This window comes from Triticum dicoccoides, chromosome 7B, assembly GCF_002162155.2.
Source record: "Triticum dicoccoides isolate Atlit2015 ecotype Zavitan chromosome 7B, WEW_v2.0, whole genome shotgun sequence".
Classification (NCBI taxonomy): domain Eukaryota; kingdom Viridiplantae; phylum Streptophyta; class Magnoliopsida; order Poales; family Poaceae; genus Triticum; species Triticum dicoccoides.
In genome coordinates this window covers 778,651-803,187 of record NC_041393.1, presented here as the reverse complement: position 1 = coordinate 803,187, position 24,537 = coordinate 778,651, and the positions used below count along the sequence as shown (strand labels likewise).

General features: G+C 42.8%; 2 protein-coding genes across 2 annotated transcripts; both read left to right on the top strand.

The window, feature by feature from the left end:
• The first annotated feature begins 793 nt into the window (after nucleotides 1-793).
• Nucleotides 794-2,692, top strand: LOC119336617 (APOBEC1 complementation factor-like). Its single transcript, XM_037608668.1, has 5 exons — nucleotides 794-1,204; nucleotides 1,378-1,467; nucleotides 1,552-1,794; nucleotides 2,222-2,494; nucleotides 2,570-2,692. The coding sequence occupies exons 1-5, from the start codon at nucleotides 917-919 to the stop codon at nucleotides 2,657-2,659; spliced, it is 984 nt and encodes a 327-aa protein (XP_037464565.1). The 5' UTR covers nucleotides 794-916; the 3' UTR covers nucleotides 2,660-2,692.
• Nucleotides 2,693-15,306: 12,614 nt separating this feature from the next.
• Nucleotides 15,307-15,949, top strand: LOC119335976. Its single transcript, XM_037608020.1, has one exon. It carries the CDS (start codon nucleotides 15,307-15,309, stop codon nucleotides 15,922-15,924), a length of 618 nt encoding a protein of 205 aa, XP_037463917.1. The 3' UTR covers nucleotides 15,925-15,949.
• Nucleotides 15,950-24,537: the final 8,588 nt, after the last annotated feature.

The window sequence follows — 24,537 nt, the reverse complement described above, 5'->3', positions numbered from 1 at the left end:
GCACCTTACTACTAGAATCAGAACTTGTGGGGTGGGATGGACTGCTCCGTTTGCGTCAGTCTCGAGCGTGAGCTGATAGTACAGTTGAGGAGGGCGCGTCAGTTTTGGTGGGTTTTTTTATTATTATTTTGAGAGAGAATTTTGATCCTTGTTAACACAGTGCACGCATGCCCATTGTTCATCTCTTTTCCGGCTGCTCTGCTCACGGGCATGTCAAAACTGTAGGAGTGCACGCGTGCTCGACACATTCGTGGGCTACCTCCTCAACTGACATGCACGTCGTAATATTGCTCCAGTACTGACATGTGGTGCTGACTCTGCAAAGTTGCTCCAGTACTGACATGCACGTCGTACATGCCTCCGCCACACCAGGTCGAACATGTATAGATCGTTGCAGTGCTGTTCGTACATGTCAGCTTCGCGTCGGAGCCCTATAGACTTTTGCATGTGCGTGGGGCCTGGTTGCTCCAATACGGGCCAAAAATAAATAGAATACGTGAGGGATACACTGCCAGCGGGAATCCACATGGCGTCCTGACGGCCTCGATACCGTTCGCATTTTCCGCCCACTGGTTCCCTATTGTGCGCAAGAACTACTCCCTCTGTCCCATAATATAAGAGCGTTTTTTACACTAGTGAATATTTTCCATTCGAAAAATCTTACATTGCATTATATTACCTCTCATAATTTATTTTGTTTTATTTTCTCAGGGATATGATCGAAAAGTAGGACATAACAAGCAGGTGCCAGCGGCCGATGCAAACGAGCAAACAGTAGAGAACGAATCAGAAGAGGTGAAAGGGTATGGAGGTGTAAATGATGACGATGTAGCGGTAAAGGGTGATGTTACTGCACAGAATGCAAATGATAATGCAGCAAATAATCAAGACAACGTAGCTGGCGGAGGAGAAATGGATGCCGAGCAAGAGGAGAAGGATAGCGAAGAGGTGGTTTTGGAGGATCTTGCTGGTGAACGGCAGGATACAACCGAGGTCGAAGAAGAAGAGGATCATGCTAGGGTGGAGAAGGATGAGCAGATGGTTAATTATGTCAGAAATGGCCAAGAATAGGCACTTGAAAAAGGAGGATATCAGGAAGGTGTTGGGACAGGTCGGTGATGTTGTGGAGGTCCGTCTCCACAAGGATCTCTCCACCAACAAGAACAAGGCGTTTGCGTTCGTCAGGTTTGCAAACAAACAGCAGGTGGCTCGGGCGCTTGCTGAGGTGAAGAATCCTATGGTAATGATCCAGCTCCCTTGATATTACATACTCCCTTTAGTGATCTAAAACGTCTTACTTTTTTACAGAGGGAGTATTTAATAGAATATCATTATTTGTGGGATGTGATACATATGTAAAATTCTCTTTTTCTGCAGATAAATGGCAAGCAATGTTGTGTCGGTGCTAGCGAGGACAACGACACACTATTCTTGGGAAATATTTGCAATACATGGACAGAGGAAGCTGTATGTTTTTCTTAATATAAGCAATCATGAATCACGAGCCAGCAAGTAATTTACTTGATAAACTATGTACCTTCTGTTTTTCAGATTAAGAAAAGGCTGAATGAGTATGGGATACAAGGAGTTGAAAGCTTAACTCTGGTTCCTGATACTCAAAATGAGGGAAAGAACCGGGGCTTTGCATTTCTTGAGTTTTCTTGCCACGGAGATGCGATGATTGCATTTGAAAGGCTGCAGGAACCTGATGTTGTGTTTGGTCATCCCGAGAGAACTGCAAAAGTTGCTTTTGCAGAGCCGATAAAGGAAACAGATGCAGAAGTTCTGTACAAGGTGCTTGAACCTACCTTTACCATCCGGCCTCTTGTATTTATAGAGAATTCCTTCATAACAAAGTTGCCTTAAATTTATATTGATAGGTTAGTGAAAGAGGTGACATGTAGAAGGATTTCACCGTACCTTCAATAACGGGTTAGCTACTTGTAGTATATCCAACAATTACAGTTTGCAATTCTGATCATATTTAGGTACTCTACTTAGGAAGCTTGTTACTACAATTTGGATAATTTGGCACCAATCACCTATTTAGAGTTTGAATCTTAGATCAGACATTTTCTATAGTGGCGTGAAAGAACCAAAAAATATCTCCTTCAGTATCCTATTTTCACATTTAGGTTGTTCCCAATTATTTGTTCTTCGTATCCAACCATTACGCAAGCCTACAATTTGTCATGCCGTGAAATACTTTTTCATGTTGTAGGCTAAGTCAGTTTTTATTGATGGACTCCCACCATATTGGGATGAAGATCGTGTTAAGGACCGATTCAAAGCTTACGGTTTATTAGGTGTGGTGCTTGCTTGTGACATGTCAAGTGTCAAAAGAAATGGTTTCGGATTTCTTTACTTCTCAACCCATGAGGAAGCTCTTGCTTGTATTACTAGCATGTGGTATAGTTTTGGTGGACACTTTGGTGAAAAACTATATTTCTCCACAGAAGGTTGGCCTCGTGTTAAGAGGCCGCACTCTCAAATGGTTGGTGTTTTACTGTATTGAGTGCTAAGTAATTGCCTGTAGCCATCTCCACCGAGCTTACATTTTGTTTGACAGGAACCTGATCCTGGGTGCTTTGAGCCTGGTCCTCGCTGTGTATGCCCTCGCTTTGACTATTACGAGCCTCCCTTTTATCGGGGGAACTGATTTGATCACTATGATGAGCCACCATTTTCTGGAGGGAACTGCTATAGAGGTTTGAATCCAATCCTCGATGCAGCAGAGACATGTTCCCTTTCTTGAATATATAATACTATGTCGGATGGAGTCCCTTTAATCCTTATTTTTGAGATAATTTCTCATGGTATATTTTCACTTGCAGACTCTTTTGGGGTGGGGAGTGCTTCTTCACGTGATTACTATGGCCCTGGTCCTGGTCCTGCCTCAGATGTAGGTGTTTTTTTTTTGCAGGGTCAGATGTAGGTGTTTGTCTTGTCTTTTGGTTATCCTCTATTTGTGTAATTTTCTGGCTTACATTTTTCAATCCAATTCTATGCAGCAATATGGTAGGGGCTTGTTCCGACCACACTACAGAGGCGGGCATTCTGGAGGCGGGTATTACTACTAGGTGCTACCACAGTTATCTTGGCAATTATCGTTGTTGCAGACCTTTGCAAAACAATAATTGTCCATATTAAACGATGTGTGGATTTCGTGATGATCTCATCTACTAGAAGCATGTAATGGACCACTAGTAATGGACCACTGTATTTGAGAAGATCGTATCATGGACTGCCGGTGTTAATGTAAACTTCGGGTGATTTATGTGTTTTGTTGATTGTTACTCCCTCTGTAAAGAATCACTATATTTCTTTACAGAGGGAGTACCTAAACATTATTGTTCCTGATGTAGAATGCAAACTAGAATTCAAGTCAGATGTGTTGAGTAAAATGAGATTGAAAGCGAAAGGACAGTCCTGGTTTCCATTGATTCTCAAGTATATATACATCTGGAAGAGGTGGGAAGAAGAGATGTCTGTTCGGAGGCATCCCTCCAGAACAGGTGCCTATTGGCAATAGAAAGAGAGAGGGGACATGACTGTTCGGGGTTGGACACACCCCTTTGCTAATGACTATTCATTAATTAGCATGTGCTAATTAATCTACTAATTAATTCCTAACACTCCCTCTTGTACAACACCGCTCCTTGAATGTTTCATCATTGAAAACTTCTTATACATAGATCTTCCATCTTGAGAAATCTTCCTTATAATCTTGAGAATCTCCCCCAAAAACCCTGTGGGAAAAATATGAGGAGAATAGAACAGATATGTTGCTAAAACTCCTTTAAACCCAATGGGAAAAATAATAAGAAGAAAAAGTGCAACATATAATAATTATTGTCTCCTTGATAACTCATATGAGAAAACCTTTGAGAAAGGAGAAAACTCATTGGTGAGTTTGGAGAACAATAAATATGCTTTGTTTACTTTCCTTTAAAAAACCCAGTGGGGAAAAATAGAAAGTATTGCATATGTGGCCTCGTTTAGACCTTCTATGAGAAACTTTGAGGGAAAGCTCATAAAGGAAAAAAAGTGTGATCTAATATATCATTGAAAACTCCTTTAAAACCCAGTGGAAAAAATATAAGGAGAAAATGATATGACATATCATTATAATTGTCTCTTTTAACTCGATATGAGAAAATCCATAGAGTTTAGAGGACAATAAATATGCCGTGTATACTTTCCTAAAAACTCTAGTGGAGAAAATAGAAAGTATGACATATGATCTCATGTTGATATTACCTCATTAAAAACCTTGATGAGAACCTGTAAAAGTAAACTCATAAAGGAAAAAAGAGTATAATATGATGCTTTGAACAGGAGTAATTTAGGAAGATACTCCCCCTGATACTTGCAAATCCTGAAGTCGTCGAATACCAATTCCATGAACATCTTTCTGAAATGTTCAAGTTGGTAGAGACTTCATAGACAAATCAGTGAGATTGTCACGTGATTTGATTTGCAAGATGAGCTATATAGTGATATTGCTTACTATGTAACATGTTTGCATCCAAACAACACAAGCAACATTATCTTTGAGATAATGGTTGGTGGATGTAGCCACGAGGTCTGTTTCGAAGACCTTCATGGGATGGCTACCACACCTAGCTGGAACACAAAGCTTGTCTATGATCTAGCATGGTAGGGATCTGATCAATGGATCCAATGATATTGGTGTCCAAATTTCTCTGAAACTGAAAGACTCGGACAAAATGTTTGATGCCTTGGAGATATCGAAAGATATTCTTGACTCCCAACCAATTGTGTTTGGTGGGTCCAATGGCACAAGGATATGGAACTTTGTGTCCCAATATCTCATTCCCATCAACTCATGGTTTTAATGGATCTTCCTCTACTTCTAGAGAATGAAACCATGTGAGTTATGGATGTATAAGATTTGTCCACAATGAGTTTCTCCATATATTTTGGATATAGACAACATAGTGTACCTTAATGTATGAGTGAAGGTGCTCGAGGTTTTATCCAATCCTTCATCTCAAAACCCGCCATTAATATGATCATGTGCTTTGTCATTGCAGGAATAATCCCTGTGTATGAAAAACATGCATGGGTAATCATCATTGTAGGAGTAATCCTTGTGTATAAGAAACTCACTATGTCGGTTGTACCAAAATGTACCGACAACAATAAGTCATATGGTCACTTATTGGTTTTTTACACAGTGTATGTTGCGTTTTGCATTTCGATTCAGATGTGAGATTCCATTGGGAACCATCTATGTCTAAATCTAGTGATCAACATGGATATGTTATCACTACATCTATCAACTGCATAGATAGATGATTTTGTACTGCCAATGATATAAGTTATCGGAATGAGATTTCACCTCTGGAGAAGAATTGGGTATCTGCGTGAACCCTTGTGCTACAATACTTGCTCTATGTTTCACCACCTCATTGTTCTCAATTCTGTTTTCAGAAGAAAACTGGTGTAGGTATTGCTTATGTGAATACCTTTCCCTTTATTGAGCAAGATTATTTCTACCTAGATTATACCCTTTGCTCGAGTTCAATCCGAGTGTTGTTCACACTTTGCCATGGCCATGGTCTTTGGAACTGAATCATGTGAAAGGTTTTTCAATCTAGTTGAGAAATGTATGTCGACAATTGTAGACTTTCGGTTATATGTTTCTCCAGAATCTATATATCAACATAGAGTTGATGGAAATATCGTTACCCATGGTGACTGTTCGTGATTTCCAATGCGGTTGAGTTGGGTATCCCGATGTCCCGGTCATTGTGTGCACTATGACCTGGGTTGGTGGAGGTTGCCTGTCCACTGGGTGTATACTACCCATTAGGTGTCTGCGAACGTGAAGTTGACTTGCATTTACTGATTCAGAGGCCTCGATATCCTTGCTTGCGAGAAGCCGAATCCTAATGTACTATTGCCATACTTCTCCCCCTGTTGCTGTGAACAGGGAGTTGAGTGGTTTTGTTGGTACCTTCACTCTTTTGGGCATATTTTTGCAGGATTGTAGGATTATGTGACACCTTTATTTTTCAGTAAATGAATCTGGCAGGTTATTTGCAATGTGTTGCAAATCTTCTGAACGCATGGTTCAGATCTTTGAGTACGTGGACTTGAGGCAGAAATGTGTTGAGCATTCCACTAATTTCCTGGCATTCTGTATGGTACTTGAAATCTCCCCCTAATGCCTGGAAATGTTCCTCATTGAATCAACATATTGACCTTGAATAACTACCCATGTGAGAGGCTTGAGGTATTGACGGTTATACAGTTATTCCTCACATAGATCCCAAATATATGTCGAGGGGCCAATGATGTATGTCGGGGTGGTGATATCGGTATGCAACCGAATTACCGCAGATGGGAAATACTTGGTAGATTTCCACGTATCAAAGATAGAGGGGAATAACATTATGCAGTTTGGTCATGAGCGTGTAAAACTGCATGACTCCAACGTAAAGTTGGTAAGTTGCAATTATGAGGTTAAGATCATGGAATGAGCTTAGTTCTTTGGATAAAGGATTATACTAAACCAGTTTGAGTCTAGACGTATAGGACAAAGTGCTAAACTTCAATCCTAGAGCCATAGTGAAGGCACGCAAGGAGAATTCTACAACGTTGTCCATTCAATTTTGATTGTAATTGATGTTCAGGATAATGAGCCAATGGTTTCATGTGGATAAAGCACACTTGAGACCATCGTATAGATGTGTCTTTTAGAACCATGGAATACCTGAATAGTCTAGTCAATGGTTAGGAAGAGCCACTTACATCGACTTAATGTGTTCAAGGAGTTTGAGTGGTTCAGCGTAGACTTTAAGGTGCGCGAGCCTTAAAATTAGCTTCCCTACATCACATATAGTGCACATAAAATCCAAATATTGCTAGAATTTAGCATCATAATAGTCATAAAACAATGGAATTGCTGATAGTTTCTGTTTCAACCCGGTGTCCCGATGACCAAGGCGAGTATGCCAAGTTTGTCATGCAAAAGACATTCTGAAAAACTATCTTGTACGCAACATGTGCTACGGGTTTTATAGTATGTGTAGTGCAGTCATGATGATACATAGATAATGTGTTTGCCATATTCGTTGCATATGGTAAAGAGAAGATATTCCTCTTTGTTGTCATCATAAATTTCGCTATGGAAACTATTCTGACGGAAACCTCTATAGTTTAGTAGGGTACGAGCTAAACCCGGAAGCAATAAAGCATCCTGACGTTACTCGAGTACCCACAGGGACAATAAATATGACTCGAGTTGAGCCAACAAATACCTCATCACGTCTAGCGATTTTAAAAATATCTCCTTTCTCTCAATGAGAGTGGAAACATTTCACTTCTCTGAGTATAGAGTTTGTGGTGCATATGTCCACATGGCACAAATCATCTTTCATCAGATTGACCCCCGTTGAAATCTATATATAGACATGGAAATTCTCAAGAAAATCACTGTCAGATATATAGAATACATACAAATGAATTTGTACCAAAATGCTGATACAATATATTGTGATATACAATATATGATGACAACAATAATCATGTTCATACTAGAACATCAGAAATGGACATAAATAAATAGATCACTAAGGAGATTGAGGGACTAAAGGTAGTCTCCAAACATGTCGGTCAATGCATATTCAACCGTCATGTTCTCCGTGCTCATAGGGTCCCGTGACAGTTGGATAGTCATTTTATTGCTCGGTTCTAGAAGAACATCATGCAAACAACTGACTTTCATGATGGTGTCAGATTGAAGGTTTGAAGTGAGTTTCAAACCTTTACCCATGAGGTCCTTTGCGTCCTGTTTGGCGTGGTTTGGATTGCACACGCTATGCCATGGGATGCAAGACTGATCTTGATGTCCATGACCCGCTTAAGTAAGTTGTGGCCATTGAGGGTAAGAGCCTCAAATTACTTAGCCATCAATTACGTATAGGAGCAAACCAGAGATAATTAATTTACCATCGGAAAATTCAAAAACCATCATGGTTAATATTGTAATGATTTCAAGAAGGTGGCTTGCACCATTAGTGTGTATCTCAAATTGCTAAGTATGACATCTTGAAGATACTCTCCAAAAAGGGAGTAGATCTCGCAACACTAGGGAGTATAATCTGATGAAACCAGTAGATACTCTCTCTTAATGCCTTATGTCAAGTAAAATGTATGGGACAACACTTTGTAAAGTAATTATAATGTCAAATTACAAAATGTAGGCTTTAACAAGTAGTGGTGATAATCAAACCAATAGATATACACACTACCTTGTGATTCCAATACATCAATTTGAAGAAAACACCTTGAATTTTGCATCCATATTTGCAAGAAATTGAAGATCTCAATTGTAAATAGACGTATTAATCTCGACATGTGGTTAGCATGGAAATAGATACATCATAGAAATATTCCAGAATACCTCGTACTCAACTGAGAAACAATACTGCAGAGGTATTGAATTTATCTTTGCAAGAGATTAAAAATCTCTATTGCAAATGGACGTAATTAATCTCAACACGTGATAAACGTGGAAATGTATTACATCAACAGATTTGGAATACATCTTGGTACTCAACAGAAAAATACTAGTACTAATGTAGTGTATAATAATGATGTTGCAAACTTGATGTTCAAGTGAAAACTTGAATTGTATAGACCTCAAATTAAAACGAGATGATCTTGTATCAGGTTGCAAGATAATTCAGCAAAGTGAACTAATAATTTGCGAGAGAAAATTGATCTCAATCGTAATAAGATTGTTTTGCAAGAAAATAATAATTCTCAATCGCAAATCAATGTTGTTGTGCGAGAAAATTTAATCTCAATCGCTAAACAACATCACTGTACCAATAAGACAGGTTATAGGGATTGCTAAAAAGCAAATACATTGAACATGTCCCACTTGCATAGAGTATATATGGAATAATCATTACATATTGTAAATGTGAGATGGAGAGATTAACCTCTAATGTAAATTTGTAGTACAGCGGGTGGCCTGACCTGGTGGTCAACGAAAATACCCAGGCACTTGTACAGGGTTAGTGCATAACCGGAGGGCTACAAATGAAAAACCTTTAAAAGAGATAAGGTTACAATCGTTGTGCTCTCCGTGCCCAAAGGAGTCAATCGATTTGGGGTTAGCTTTACACGTAGAAGCCACCGCCGCTACAGGGAGATTGAAGCCTTCCACATGCGCGGGCACTGCCATGCCTCGCGCTGGAGTTGGCGGGTGTCCGCTGGATGCCGCAACAAGCACCGCGCCAAGCCGTGGAGGGCCGCGTCCTCCGGCCATGGGCCCACGTACCGGAGCGGCGGCCAGGGCGGCGGTCGATGGCAGTGACGGCGCGCCCGAAGCGCCGTTCCGCGTGGCCGCACGAGCTCGCGGACATCTCCGGCTGCGGTGTGGTTTTTGCGTCGGCGGCCTCCATTCCTGCTCCAAGTCTAATCACGCCGGAGGCGCTGGTTGGTGCGGAGACGTAGGCGAGCGCGTCTTCCACATCCACCGCGGCGCGCATCGGCACAAGGGCGATTCCAGATGGGGCGCAGCCACGGGAGAAGCGCGGGGACGCGCAGCACAGGAGGAGCGCAGGAGCACGGCGCGTAGTCGTGGGAGTCGGGAGCCACCGCGGGCGTCGGGCACTGGAGTTGGTCGCCTCGCTCGTCGTTCCTGTAGCCTTGGAAGCGAGTTGCTTGGCCTTCTCGTTTTTGGCAGAGCAAAGTGCGTGATAACGTGTTAGAGTAAAACGAGATTGAAAGCGAAAGGACAATCAGTCCTGGTGTCCATTGATTCTCAAGTATATATACATCTGGAAGAGGTGGGAAGAAGAGATGTCTGTTCGGAGGCATCCCTCCAAAACAGGTGCCTATTGGCAATGGAAAGAGAGAAGGGACATGACTGTTCGGGGTTGGACACACCCCTTTGCTAATGACTATTCATTAATTAGCATGTGCTAATTAATCTACTAATTAATTCCTAACAAGATGTGCATGATGCTGCAGTTTATCATCGGAGCTGGTAAAGTTATACTTGTCTGAATGTATGTTGGTCAGTTACATTTTAGCAGTTGACGCAAATTTGGTAACTTTAGGTGGTTTTTGGTTTTCAGACATGTGTTTGCTCTGATCTGCGATGATAAAATTTTAGCAGTTGAGCAAAATTTGGTAACCTGTAGGTTGTTCTTACACCCCTAGCTAGCAACGTACATAGTGTACCTGAGGAAAGTATTTCGTAGTGTTGGCCAACTTGAAGATTTGAAACACACTCGTAACCTTTGTTCAAAAAGGTTCTTTTGTGATAGGGATTTCATAGTGCTTCCATCCATCCTATTAACAGCAAACTGATGGATTCCTCTAAAATCTAAGTGAACACAAACGAATAAGATCTATGTCGTACAAATCAAAACGGAAGAAAGAAATAGCAGCAAAATTTGTGCAAAAATTAATATTAATAGACCACCTGCAGGAAAGGAACAAGACTTCGGGATTAACTGATTGATCAGCAATTGGGGTTGACCCTTCTACAGTTGCTCCTGATCTGGCCGTTGCCGCCGGTGAGCAAATAATGTTCATGAATTTTAAAAATATTCTTGAATTCCAAACAATGTTCACGAATTTGAAAAAAGCCCCGCATATTTAGAAGATTTCACATACTATAAAAATGTTCATGAACTTTAAATTTAGAAATACTCATGAATTAAAAAGTGCTAATTAATTTTAAAAATATTCATGGATTTAAATAGTTCAACATTTTTAATAATTCAGGAATTTTAATAAACATTCATGAATTAAAATGTGGCGAAAAACTAAAAGAGAGGAAATAAAAATGAAACAAAAAATAGAAAAAGAAAATATTAAAAACAGTAGCATAGCACAAAAACTAAACAACAAGCAATGCCTTCCCAAAACCGGAAAAACCGGTTGGTCCATTTTGGCCAGGTGTGCGTTTCTTTCAACCAGCAACACACACCCATACAAGCGGGGCCGATAGCCACACTCATAGCCATCGATGCACCAGACGGCTCTAAATATAGAAAGCTTATTCATTATTAAAAATGTGAAAAATGCAATTGAAAATAATAATAATAATAATAATAATAATCAAACAAGCAAAGAAAAAACTATATATATATATATATATATATATATATATATATATATTAAAAGCATAACATAATAGAAATAAAGAAAAACATAAGCCAAATTATACCTTCTCAAAACCGGGAAAACAGCAGCCCATTACGGTTAGGTTTGTGTTACTCTCAACCAGCGACACACACCCTTACATGAGGGGTCCACAGTGACCCTATAGCTAGTCACCGACGCATCAATACACTCCAAATCTTGGGAGCTTAGTATCTGGAAGTTAGATGTGTATTACTACAAGAAGATCTAAAATGAGCATATGTGTATTTATGGAACATAGATTGATACAATGACATCCAAAATGAGCACCAATATACCCTTGTGTATTCTACGGACAATCATCATTTGGATATCAATGATCAAGCTATGTCACATTAATGAATCTATGGATGAGATCCATGTTAGATGTTAGATGTTGTGTTGCATTAATGAATCTATGGATGATATCCATCTTGGATATCCATGATCAAGTTGCACTAGTGGAAAAAGGATCAAACGTGAAGCACATTAGTGCCGGTTTGAATTTGAGCCGGCACTAATGGTACCATTAGTGCCGGTTCGAACGGCTATGCATTAATGCCGGTTCGTGTTGAACCTTTAGTACCGGTTATTGACACGAACCGGTACTAAAGGGGTGATGGCAGGCTGGCGTCAGGCCGGGGCCCCACGATCATCTTTAGTACCGGTTCGTGGCACAAACCGGTACTAAAGGGCTAAAGGGGTCTGACCTATAGTACTGGTTTGTGACACAAACCGGCACTATAGGGCAATTTTCAAACTCTACCCCCCCGTGTCGCCATTTCAGTTCTGAAAAAAATCAAAAGAAAATGATAAAAACTTCAAAAAATAAAATCCTTCGAGAGGTAGTTATATTACTACATCTACTAGTTAGGAAAATTTGAAAACTTAAATTTGGACATGTTTTGCAAAAAGTGTAGGGAAATGTAAAACGGCTATAACTTTTGCATACGATGTCGGAAGAAAACATATAATATATCAAAAAATTCAGCACGAAAATCCGCATCCGATGGAGACTGCCTATGGCTTGTTTGCAATTTTTTAGAATCCCCAAATTCCAAAAGGAAAAAAAGATATGGTCAAATTTATGTTTTTTTAAAAAATTTGTTAAATCTGGTCAAACTACTTATTCAAGAAGTATTAATGTTACTACATAATTATTCAAGAATATTAGTGTTACTAAATATTTATTTCAATTTTTTGAATTTTGGTCAAATCTGGTCAAACTATGGTCAAACTATGGTCAAACTGTGGTCAAACTATGGTCAAACTTATTCAAGAAATATTAGTGTTACTAAATAATTACTGTTTTTTAGAATAATAGTTTCAAACTCAAACAGTGAAATGTGTGACTTCATACTCAAGCTAAACTCCTGAGGGTTAATAGAATTGACATCTTACTATTGTTAGGAAAACAACAAGTGCAGACTTGGAAACGAAGGAGAATAGAACCCGAAAGTTAAGTGTGCTCGGGCAGGAGTAGTGAGAGGGATGGGTGACCGGTCGGGAAGTTAGATGATTTGGAATGAGTGATCCACACTTGAGCAGTTAAGAGAGGTGATTAGAGACTAAATCACCAAATAATTCAGAAAAATTAAAAATTGAAAAAAAAATAATCAAAAAAAATTCCAAAATTTTCAAAAAAAATTCAGAAAAAAACCTTTAGTACCGGTTGGTAACACCAATTGGTACTAAAGGTCTCCCATACCAAGGCGCGAGCTCACGCCACGTGGTGGCACTTTAGTGCCGGTTCGTGCCGAACCGGTACTAAAGGGGGGGGGGGGGCTTTGGCCGCTAGATGCTTATCGTGCAATGGTCGTGCACATATTTGTCATCTGCAAAGTGGTTCCGTTTCATTAATGAATCTATGGATGAGATCCATATATTAGATATCCATCTTCAAGTTATGTTGCATTAATGAGTCTATAGATGTTAGATGTGTTACTATGAGAAGATCTAAAATGAGCATTTGTGTATTTGTGGAACATAGAGAGCATTAACCTGATGAGATACAAAATGAGCACCAGTATATCCTTGTGCATTCTACGGACACTCATCATTTGGATATCCATGATCAATCTATGTTACATTAAAGAATCTATGGAAGCAACATGTGTATTAATAAAAGTAAAATCTGAAATGTGCATCAATTGTATTTATGAATATAAAGGGCATTATTAGCCGGAGGTGCAAAATGTGCACAGACTGGACACTAATTAATATGCGTATCCATGATCAAGCGGCATACTTCATTTATGAATTCTCACTGCACGCACTATAAATAAAACTCAACCTCACGAACACCTCCATCCATCCATCCATCTCTACAATACACACCCTTCTCTATCCATTTCACTCTATCTCACTCTGCTTAAGGACAGTTCAAGGCTTGTATCTAGCCTTCTAACAATGGCAATAATGTCGCCGACCTCCATCTTCTTCTCTGTGATCGTCTTCATGCTCCTTTGTCAATCGGTACGTTACTTACCCGAGATTCGATCGTCGGTATCCCAATACCTCGTTCAATCTCGTTACCGGCAAGTCACTTTACTCGTACCGTAATGCATGATCCCGTGACCAGACACTTGGTCACTTTGAGCTCATTATGATGATGCATTACCGAGTGGGCCCAGAGATACCTCTCCGTTATACGGAGTGACAAATCCCAGTCTTGATCCGTGTCAACCCAACAGACACTTTCGGAGATACCCGTAGTATACCTTTATAGTCACCCAGTTATGTTGTGACGTTTGGTACACCCAAAGCACCCCTACGACATCCGAGAGTTACACGATCTCATGGTCTAAGGAAAAGATACTTGACATTGGAAAAACTCTAGCAAACGAACTATACGATCTTGTGCTATGTTTAGGATTGGGTCTTGTCCATCACATCATTCTCCTAATGATGTGATCTCGTTATCAATGACATCCAATGTCCATAGTCAGGAAACCATGACTATCTGTTGATCAATGAGCTAGTCAACTAGAGGCTTACTAGGGACATGTTGGTGTCTATGTATTCACACATGTATTACGATTTCCGGATAACACAATTATAGCATGAATAAAAGACAATTATCATGAACAAGGAAATATGATAATAATCCTTTTATTATTGCCTCTAGGGCATATTTCCAACAACTAATACCCTGAGATACAAAATGAGCACCAATATATATGTGTGCTTTCTATACAGAGACTTGTCATTTGGATATCCATGATCAAGCTATGTTGCAATAATGAATATATGGATGATGTCCGTGTTAGATGTTAGATGTTTCGTTGCAATAATGAATCTATATGGATGAGATCCATCTTGGATATCAATGATCAAGTTGTTTTGTATTAATGAGTCTATGGATGTTATATGTGTTACTATGAGAAGATCTAAAATGAGTATATGTGTATTTGTGGAACATAGAAAGCATTAATACGATGAGATACAAAATGAACACCAATATATCCTTGTGCATTCTATGGACACTCATCATTTGGATATCCACGTCCAAGCTATGTTACATTAAATTAAAGGATCAATGTATGGATGATATCAATGTTAGATGTTTCGTTGCAATAGTGAATCTATATTGATGAGATACATCTTGGATATCCATGATCAAGTTTTTTTGCATTAATGAGCCTATGGATGTTATATGTGTTACTATGAGAAGATCTAAAATGAGTATATGTGTATTTGTGGAACATAGAGAGCATTAATACGATGAGCTGCAAAATGAACACGAATATATCCTTGTGCATTCTACGGACACTCATCATTTCGATACCCATGTTCAAGCTATGTTGCATTAAAGGATCAATCTATGGAAGCTTCCTGTGCATTAATAAATGAAAATGTGAAAGAGCATCGATCGTATTTGTAAATATAAAGGGCATTATTACTTGGATGTGCAAAATGTGCAGAGACTGGACACTAATTAATATGCATATCCATGATCAAGCGGCATACTGCATTTATGAATTCTCACTGTACGCACTATGAATAAAACTCAAACTCACGAACACCTCCATTCATACATCCATATCTACAAATACACACCCTTCCCTATCCATTTCACTCTATCTCCCTCTGCTTAAGGACAGTTGAAGGCTTGTATCTAGCCTTCTAACAATGGCAATAATGTCGCCGACCTCCATCGTCTTCTCCGTGATCGTCTTCATGCTCCTTTCCAGTGCCATTACTACTCAAGCCGACGGCTCTGGCGATGGCAAACCTAAGGCAACAAGCCTTGTAGTGGAAGCGTGCAAGAACGCCTCGGGCGAGACCCAAGACCCTGATGTCACAAAGGAATTCTGTTTGTCGACCCTCCAGTCGGACAAGCGAAGCGCCGAGGCTAAAGACCTCCCTGGCTTGGTGCTCGTCTCCATCGACATCCTTAAGGGCCGTGTCACTGATGCTAGTGTCAAGGTCAAGAAAATGCTACAAAACGCCAAAAAAGGCACAGTGGCGATGTACGCTCTCAGTATTTGTGAGCTGCAATATGAGAACGTGGTGAGCACGCTCAACATCTGCCAAGCCATGATTAAGGATCACCAAGGTGACAAGGGCATCCTGCACTCCTTGCGTCTGCCCCACTGTGTGGATATCGCTGGCGACACTTCCAACGAGTGCCAAACTGATCTTGAAGATGTGCCAGGGACGGAGGCGCTGCAAACTGATAACGAGAGGCTGCGCATTCTGTTCAACCTCAACACCGCCTTGGTTGTACCATATGATGTCCGTGATTAGATTAGTATAATGATTGTTTTTGATCTGCGAGAAAGGATAATAAATTTGAAATAAATAATCATAACGTTTGTTGTGGCATAAATTTTACTCATTTTTGTCTTATGGTATATACCCATGGATGGTTATGATTATCCACACAACATTAATCACGGACAGAAATGAGTAAGCCAGAACGTTAGTACTACTATTTGGATAAAGAATATATACCTCTGGCACGTCTACACAATATATGTCTGCTATCTTTGAATATGATGAAGATAAAAGGAGCAAGGCGGGCATTGGCCATCCCATGTCTCGATCGCCTCCAAAAAGCTGGCACGACACGTTTGGTGGCCATGCTAACCTTATGTCTTCTTTGCGTTGGTTTTGTTTTTTCCTTTTGCTAGCTAATGCGTTAGCTTGCACACAGTAACCGGCCGGCATTCTTTGCCCTCCTTCTAATCAATCCAAATACGCAGCTCTCCTATAAATCTCGAGTGCATGGATCCTTGCTACAGCGTCAAGGAGATATGAGTTGGTCGCGCTGCTGAACCCCTCCTCTTTTTGGATGATTTGTTCCTGTATTGGGATTTCAGCCGAGGATTTGTTATTTGTGATGTTTGATGTTTTCCCATGTTTGTGCAGGATTGGATACATCATGATCATTGATGTCAAGAAGGGTTCATCGTCCTAATGAAGCTGAGTAAAATCGACTGCCTCTTTGGTGCTTCTACAAATGGGAATTGTGTTACTTGTGGCTTGAGTGGCTTTGGAGAACAGAGTTTACTTGCACTTCCTGGAATATAATCATCATTTGTGATTTTGCTATGTATTCACTAGTAGAAAACAGACTTTACGTTCGGATCGTTAGTCCCAGTTTGGATTCGGCCCGGGACTAATGTGACTATTAGTCCCGGTTTCAATGGCTAGGAGCATGTCCTGGTTTGTGTTACAAATCGGGACTAAATGAGCTCTTGGGGCCCCAGCCTGATGCCCCTTTACTCCCAGTTTGTATCACAAACCGGAACTAGAGGTACCAAATGAACCGGGGCTAATGATGCCCGTGCCCCCGATCGCTCCTAGCCGTTGGAACCGGGACTAATGATGCCCGTGCCCCCGACTGCTCTTACATAAACCCTTCGTCCAGCCCGAGCCCATTCTCTCTGTTTTCCCCTTTCTCTCCTCTGTTCTTCCACTTGCTCAAGCTCTTCCTCCATTGTTGCCAAGATTTGTCAAAAATTGAAGACACCCCATCTATCCAAGTATTCACAAAGGTTAGCAACTTTGTCGTTTCATCTCTCATTGCTAGATTAGCTCGTGCAATGCTCTATAAGTATAGTGATTTGTGGTTTTTAGTTTGAGAGTAATTATGTGGGAGTTTGTTTGATTTATATGCATTTGAGCTCAAATTAACTTCTTAGTTTGCATGTGTGTAGTTGTGGTTTCTGGGTATCGAGAGGGAATGTGTCCGGTTTGTGCAGGAAGCGCGGGGCATGTTGCTCCGGTGGCCTCAAAACTTCTTGTGCTCCCAAAGGAGGCCATCGCATGACACGTGCCACGCCCCCCCGCATTTTCCAGGCACGTGTGCAATATTCGAGAAATTTATTGCTCTGCTAGGGTTTCATCGCCGGAAATTCCTGATCTCCAAGGCACCACATGAAATTATGCCCGGAAGCGGGATGGGAAATCATGTGTGATGTCATAGGAAAATAAAGACCAAGCACCTATCTGATGGCCCTCGCCCGGTTCTATAGACCAAGCACCCATCTGGTGGCCCCTACGGTCTAGGGCATTGATTGACACTGAGAGGGGGTAGGCCACGGTGAACAACTGCTTCTTCATGTTACAACAGGTCATCGCGAGATGACAAACAAAGTCTAAGCCCTTTCTGTCACGGGATCGCCCATCGAAGACTCGGTTTCGCGGAGGGCCAAGCAAATGCCCGAGTTGAGAGATATGAAGTCTCCAATAAGTTCTATAGCTGCAAGATGGAGGAGAACAGTTCTGTCAGTGAACACATACTCAGAATGTCTAGGTATCATAACCACTTGACTCAGCTGGGAGTTAATCTTCCGGATAATAGTGTTATTGACAGAGTTCTTCAATCACTGCCACCAAGCTACAAAGGCTTCGTGATGAACTATAATATGCAAGGGATGGATAAGAAAATTCCCGAGCTCTTCGCTACGCTCAAAGCTACGGAGGTACAAATCAAGAAAGAGCATCAAGTGTTGATGGTTAACAAGACCACAAGTGTTGATGGTTAAGGTCGTAACCCTAGGTCCGCACGTCCTCTCCATTCGTAGTCGTGCTCGGTAAATATGTGTGTTATTCCTTTTGCTGTTGTTTACATCTCCTTTTATTTTCTTACATGCTTCGCAAAGCACCTTACCATTTTAGTTAAACATTACCGAGATGGTGTTTTCCGGCCGTGCGCCCTTACGGAGGCCCGGATGGTCTACGACGTTGACAGGCACCGAGAGGGGGTAGGGGTTGATGAATACCTGCTTCTCCATGTTACGACATGTCTGTTTTCATTCTTTTACTTTATAGTGCTTAGAAGTTGAGATTTGAAAAAATCTAGCCCAAAACACAAGTCATCAAAAGTCATGTTAGTTTGAAACTTGATACATTAAAAGACATGAGATATCAGACAAAAAATGAGAGTGGCAAAGATACACACACAAATAAAAGGTAAATATGATGTGGCTTACTCAGTACCGAGGGTCGATAACCGTTTTCGGTAATAGCTGCATGTACCAAGAGCCCTCTTGGTACAGGTTGTAACCCTAGGTCTAGGGATCTTCATCGTTTAGCTGTGCTCAGTAAGAATTTTCTCCCTATTGCAAGTATCTCTTTTTCTTTCATGGCATAATTGATTTACTTGCCACTAACGAAGAAATTAGCAAAGGATAACTTCGTCCTAAATACGCTATCATTTTGTGCCTTGGGCACCATGGCAAAAATAATATACCTTATATAAAGGAATGGAGGGAGTAGTGCTTAGAAGTTGAGATTTGGAAAAATCTAACACAAAACACAAGTCATGGCATTTTGAAACTTTAGTCATTAAAAGATATGAAATATCAGACAAAAACATAGAGGGTAAAAGAACACACACACAAAAGGAAAAAGGATGTGGCATATACTTTGCCGAGCGTCGAGAAACGGACTCTCGGTAATTTGGAAGTTAACTGACGGAGCCGTCTGTTTCGAGCGGGCATGCCACGTGGCTCCTCTTTGCCGTGCATGGCTCTCGGTGTCTACGCGGTTTGTCGTGCGGTGCTTGTTCACCATGAGCCAGTGACGACAAACTAGATAGTTGTCGTGAAGCCAGGTTTGCCGAGAGTGGCTCTCGGCGTTGTTTAGTTTTCCGAGCGTCTGTGTTTTGATTCTCGTCAAAGACCACGACACCCCCGAGGTATATGAAAGTTCGAGTAGTGATGGAACTGTTTAATCCGAGCATGCATAAGCAAACTTAATAATGGAGTGGCCCTGCCATCATGTCTGATGCCCTTGATCCAAATTACGGAGTTACCTGCTCACGCGATTAGGGTGGATCAACAATTGATGGCCATCACAACCGTGCATTACACCGAGCCGATTTCAGCCATCGTACGGGTGTCTTGTGTTGCTGGTCGGCCTCCTACCCTAGTGCAAGTCTACACCGGCCGCCATTGAACTGATGTTAGAGCATCTCCGATAGCAGCCTTATTAGCATTATAGTTGTTTTTTTGGGGGGTATTTTTGGGCAAAAAAACTGCCTTCAATGCCCTCTCACCGGACGATCTGCTTGCACGGTTTCGACGCATGCCGGCATCATGCGGCACTCACGGGTCCAGTGACCCTTTAGAGCATCTCCAACAGCCGCGCTATATAAGCGTGCTGGAAATTTTGGGTTTTTAGCGCTAACTTGTTCATCATGCTTCTTCTTGGTGTTTCAAGTGCTAACTTGTTCTTTTGTTTGTAGCTCACTATTGCACAAAACTTATTCCAGGAGAGAAGAAGAAGACCAAGAAAGGGAAGATCAAGAAAGGGAGACCATTTACCTTGCCTCATTGCTATGAATAATTGAAGGGTGATGAGAAATGGAAGCCCCGTGATGGTGTCGATGATGAGGAGAGCAACAAACGCAAGCGAACTATTGATTTGGATGATGAGGAGGAGGAGGCATCAAGTGATGACGGCAAGAGAAGCCCTACACCAAACTCGGCTTCGTACTCCAAGCCAAAAAGACCGGATGGATGCAAGAAAGACAGAAAAAAGAAGAAGAGGAAAAGGAGATGACGAGCTAAAAAATGCTATGGAAGCTATTGTAAATGCAAGAAAGGAAGCCAACGATGTGAGGAAGATGTCAAGGAACCAAGATGCCAAGGAGAGGAGGTTGGCGACCGAGGAGAGAAGGGTGGCGGCCGTGGAGAAGAAGGTGGCATTGGAGGAGAAGAAATTGGCCATGGACGAGCGAACTAGGTTGTTGGAATGGGAGAAGTACTTGTTCTTTATGGACACATCTATGCTCGATGATAAGCAAACAGAGTACATCAATCTTGCCCATGAAGAAGTCTTGGTCCAAAAAAGAGCCATGGTTGGCATGAGCGGCATGGGCATTATGGGTGGAATGGGCGGCATGGGTGAAGGTGGCATGGCTGGCATGGCGATGGCATGGGCGGCATGGGTGGCATGGGCGGCATGGGAGGCATCAGTGGCTTCAGAGCTACCATGGGCGACATGGGTGGCAAGGGTGGCTTCGTAGCTATCATGGGGGCCATGGGAGGCATGGGTGGCTTCGGAGCTTCCATGGGAGGTATGAGTTTTGCGTCTCTCATGGGAGGCATGGGAGCACCTCTGGGCGGCATGAACGGAATGTCTTCCGGTGTGCCTCATTACACATCTTCGTATGATGCGGTGAAGATCTTGCCAACACCTTTCAAGCTCCACATGATAATGCGGCGCGTGACAATGAAGAGGAGGAGGAAGAATCGTCTTCAGATGAGGATGATGAATCAGAGGAGGAGGAGGATGAAGACGAGGACGAGGCATGATTGTTGATGTGCCATTCGTTTGTGTGAACTTTTGTCATGAACTTGGTTCGGATTTTGAACTTGGTTGGATGATGTTGTGGGCATGAATTTGAACTTTTATTCATGAACTTGTTTGTATGATTTTAAACTATGCCATGTCTTGTTTTGATGTTTAAAATATCATCATATTGTCTCCAAAATGCATCATATGGCAAGCGCCGGCTACTCGCGTGCGCTGCAGTTTAGCGCGTCTGTTGGAGGGAGCTGCGCGTGCAATATTTTGCAGCTGCTACTGAAGCCAGCGCCCTGCCGCGCGCAAAAAACCGCTATCTCCGCGCACAAAACTGTTTTAGCGCGTCGCTCGTTGCGCATCTGTTGGAGATGCTCTTATGCCGCAACTCCGACACTTGTCCCGATTGTCGTCGTTGTTGCCGGCACCCTTGTTGTCGGGGTTGGCCTGGCCTCCACCCACGTTTGCCGCTGCCGTTTTAAGCGCGTCTTCCGGGGTTACTGGCCGGACCGACCGACCCGACCACCGCGGCATTGGCATTTGGCAATCAAACCAACCCTCCATCACATCACACATGACAGAGCTATTCCAGGCGACATGTCCACCACCACCAGGAGCAGCACAGACACAGACCGCCTCCGCGCGCTCAAGGCTGGCGTCAAAGGCCTCGTCACCGCCGTCCCCGCCATCTTCCACCACCCGCCCGACAACACACCAACCCATCACTTGACGATCCCGGTCATCGACCTAGCTGGCCTCACGACGCCGCCCGGGCGGTGAGGGCGGCCGCCGAGACGCTGGGCTTCTTCCAGGTGCTGAACCACGGCGTGCCGGAGGAGGCCATGTCCGAGGTGCTCGCGGCGGTGCGGCGCTTCAACGAGGAGCCGGCGGAGGCCAGGTTCAAGAGCGTGGAGCACCGCGTGTTGGCAAGACCTCCGGGCCGAGGTTGTCGGTGGCCTGCTTCTTCGGGACACCCGGCGCGGTCGCGTCCAAGATAGTGCTACGGCCCATCGTCGGCGCGGTACAGGAGCACGACGGTGGAGGAGCTGCTGCGGGAGTACAGGGCCAAGGGCCTCGACGGCACCTCTGCGCTCCACCACTTCAGGCTCTGATTGAATCATTAATTATTTGCTTCGTCTTTTCCATTTGTGAATAATAATTTGCTTCAATAAATCCAAAAGCACCATTCGTAATCGTTGAAGGAGGCTTGCGTCTCGGTGTGATCATCCAGTTTAAAACAAACCTTTTCCCAAGAGAAGGGTAGAAATCTATTATCAGTTTTACCAAATCTCTGTCAACTTAGACTTTGTTATGTCTCAGTCGATGCTAATGTTCGTTTGATCTTGCACGGAGATTCGTACAATTCCTTTTTTTATTTTTTTCTTTCTTCTTTCTATATATTATATATCACTTGACTGGGACTTAGTTACTGAGACCTAGACACACATCTATTATTATTTTGGTTATTACTACTCCCTCTGTGTGATCTAAACATTTTTATATTTATTTACGGAGGGACTAGTATGTTTATAAATGTCTCCCCATTACATAGTAAAAAATCATATGTGTGAATTTGGCACAAAAACTATTTTTTTGTTAGTTTTGTTATTTTTGAGTCACGGCCGAGAACAACCCCCCGGATCATGTTTTCTGACTTGTGCAAGTGCAAACTGATTTTTTTTAAACGAAATAGATAAGTGTCGAAGTCTGGAATCTGGGATTTCGGCCCGAATGCGTTTTCACCCGTTCGGTAAGACGCACGCATCTTGAAGCTTTTCTGGCTGCCACGTCATTGTTGTCGAGCGCCACCCACGTCTTCTACTGCTATCTCTACCCTACTCATCTCATCCCTACTCCTTAGTCCTCTTTCTACTCTACCCTACCCTACTCTTTAGTATGTTGATCCTTGCGTAGGAGAGCAGCAGCGACGGGTGTGCGCCGACGGCGATGGCACGGCGTGAAGGACCGGATGTGGCGATCGATGGTCGTCACGGCTACAACGCGGAAGAAGGGGGCACCGGCGACCAAGGTCCTCCTGCAGGATGCGGCCACTACAAGCCTGCCTTCCTTCCCGCGTGCCTCCCGAGGTCATGTTCATCGTCACCCGGGCCCCCTTTCGCTCGCGCCCCCATCTCCCGTGCGCCATGGCCGGCCCATGTCACGGGAGGCGAATGTCGCGCCAGCCTAGACGACGACGGCCTGCCACGAGGCACGGTGACCAAGGTTGCGCGCCTCCTCGGCCGGCCACCGCCCGATCTGCACTGAAGCACCGCTCGTCGAGGCATACCACGCCGGAGCCCGCCCGCCCAAGCCGGGTTCCTTGCAACAGCGCCACTAGTGCAACGCCCGGCCGCGCCAGCCGGCGGCACCGGCGGGAGGGGGAGCGGGGGCGGAGCTCTAGACAGCGAAGGGAGGAAGGGTCGCCCCAATCGCCTCCCGAGGGGTACGGGGGCCCATATTGTTTCGGAAGGACTCCGACCGACCTGCCAGCTCAGTGTAACTCTAATCACATGGAATAAAAACTCTTTTACTTCACAAAAAGATTAAAAAAAATGTTGGCTTGACAGGACGAGATGCAGCGGTCAGAGATTCAGGAGGTCCTGTGTGTGCAGATGAGGCGACGTCTGGCTGGACAAGGAGGCATGTAATCTTTTTCCGATCACAAACTCTTTTTTATTTGATCTATGACGGTGTGAATCTTGAATATACGATATATGCAGGAGGTCCTGTGTGTGCAGCTCAGCTCAGCTCAGCTCAACTCAACTCAAGTGATCTGATTGGCTAATAAGTGAAGTGAGAGAAGCTAAGCAATCAGTCATGTCAGTCACATGGGTTGTTTGGTCTCAGTGTCTCACAGCCTCCAGATTTGATACTCCTCCAATCCTAGCATATGCATGTGATGTGATTGCTCCAGGATTCTCTTGTCTGGAACAACTCTGGAATGGATGACAAACCCCACCTGCTGTCCTCAACAAATTCCTTGACTAACCGACTCACTGAATTTAGATTGCTGAAGCAAAGCTAGCGTGCAGCAACCCCGGCCAGTACTACTTACTAACTACTTCAGTTAACTGCTGCAAGCATGAAGAACTAATGACAGATTAATCAGTAATTAAAATAGCATAAATGAGAGTTAGGTTAGCCTTATTAAGTCGCTGCACGCAAGGTTAGCCTTATTAGGCCCCGTGTATGCATGCATGAACAGTAAGCAACTTTAATTAATTGCTGACACAATAATATTCCTTTGTCCCTCGTCAGCATACTTTCTCTTCCTCTCTTTACAGACTAAGCTGGGACCTTTAGTTAATTAGTACTTAACTAGCTTGGTACTTAACTAGCTTGTTCCCCCATGCTCTAATCAGAGGACATCTCCAACCGCTGGAGCAAATTAATCTCAAGCCAAACACCTACAAATGTCAAGCATATGTTGGAGGACATCTCCATCCGCTGGAGCAAATTAATCTCAAGCCAAACACCTACAAATGTCAAGCATATGTTGGAGGACATCTCCAACCGCTGGAGCAAATTAATCTCAAGCCAAACACCTACAAATGTCAAGCATATGTTGGAGGACATCTCCATCCGCTGGAGCAAATTAATCTC

What these genes read in the sequence shown, in the direction of transcription:
- LOC119335976 (XM_037608020.1), top strand. Translation starts at nt 15,307, where the DNA reads ATGGCAATAATGTCGCCGACCTCCATCGTCTTCTCCGTGATCGTCTTC.
- LOC119336617 (XM_037608668.1), top strand. Translation starts at nt 917, where the DNA reads ATGCCGAGCAAGAGGAGAAGGATAGCGAAGAGGTGGTTTTGGAGGATC. An exon ending in GGTTTGCAAACAAACAGCAG is followed by an intron (nt 1,205 to 1,377) that starts GTGGCTCGGGCG and finishes CTTTTTCTGCAG; the next exon opens with ATAAATGGCAAGCAATGTTG. An exon ending in AGAGGCCGCACTCTCAAATG is followed by an intron (nt 2,495 to 2,569) that starts GTTGGTGTTTTA and finishes TTTGTTTGACAG; the next exon opens with GAACCTGATCCTGGGTGCTT.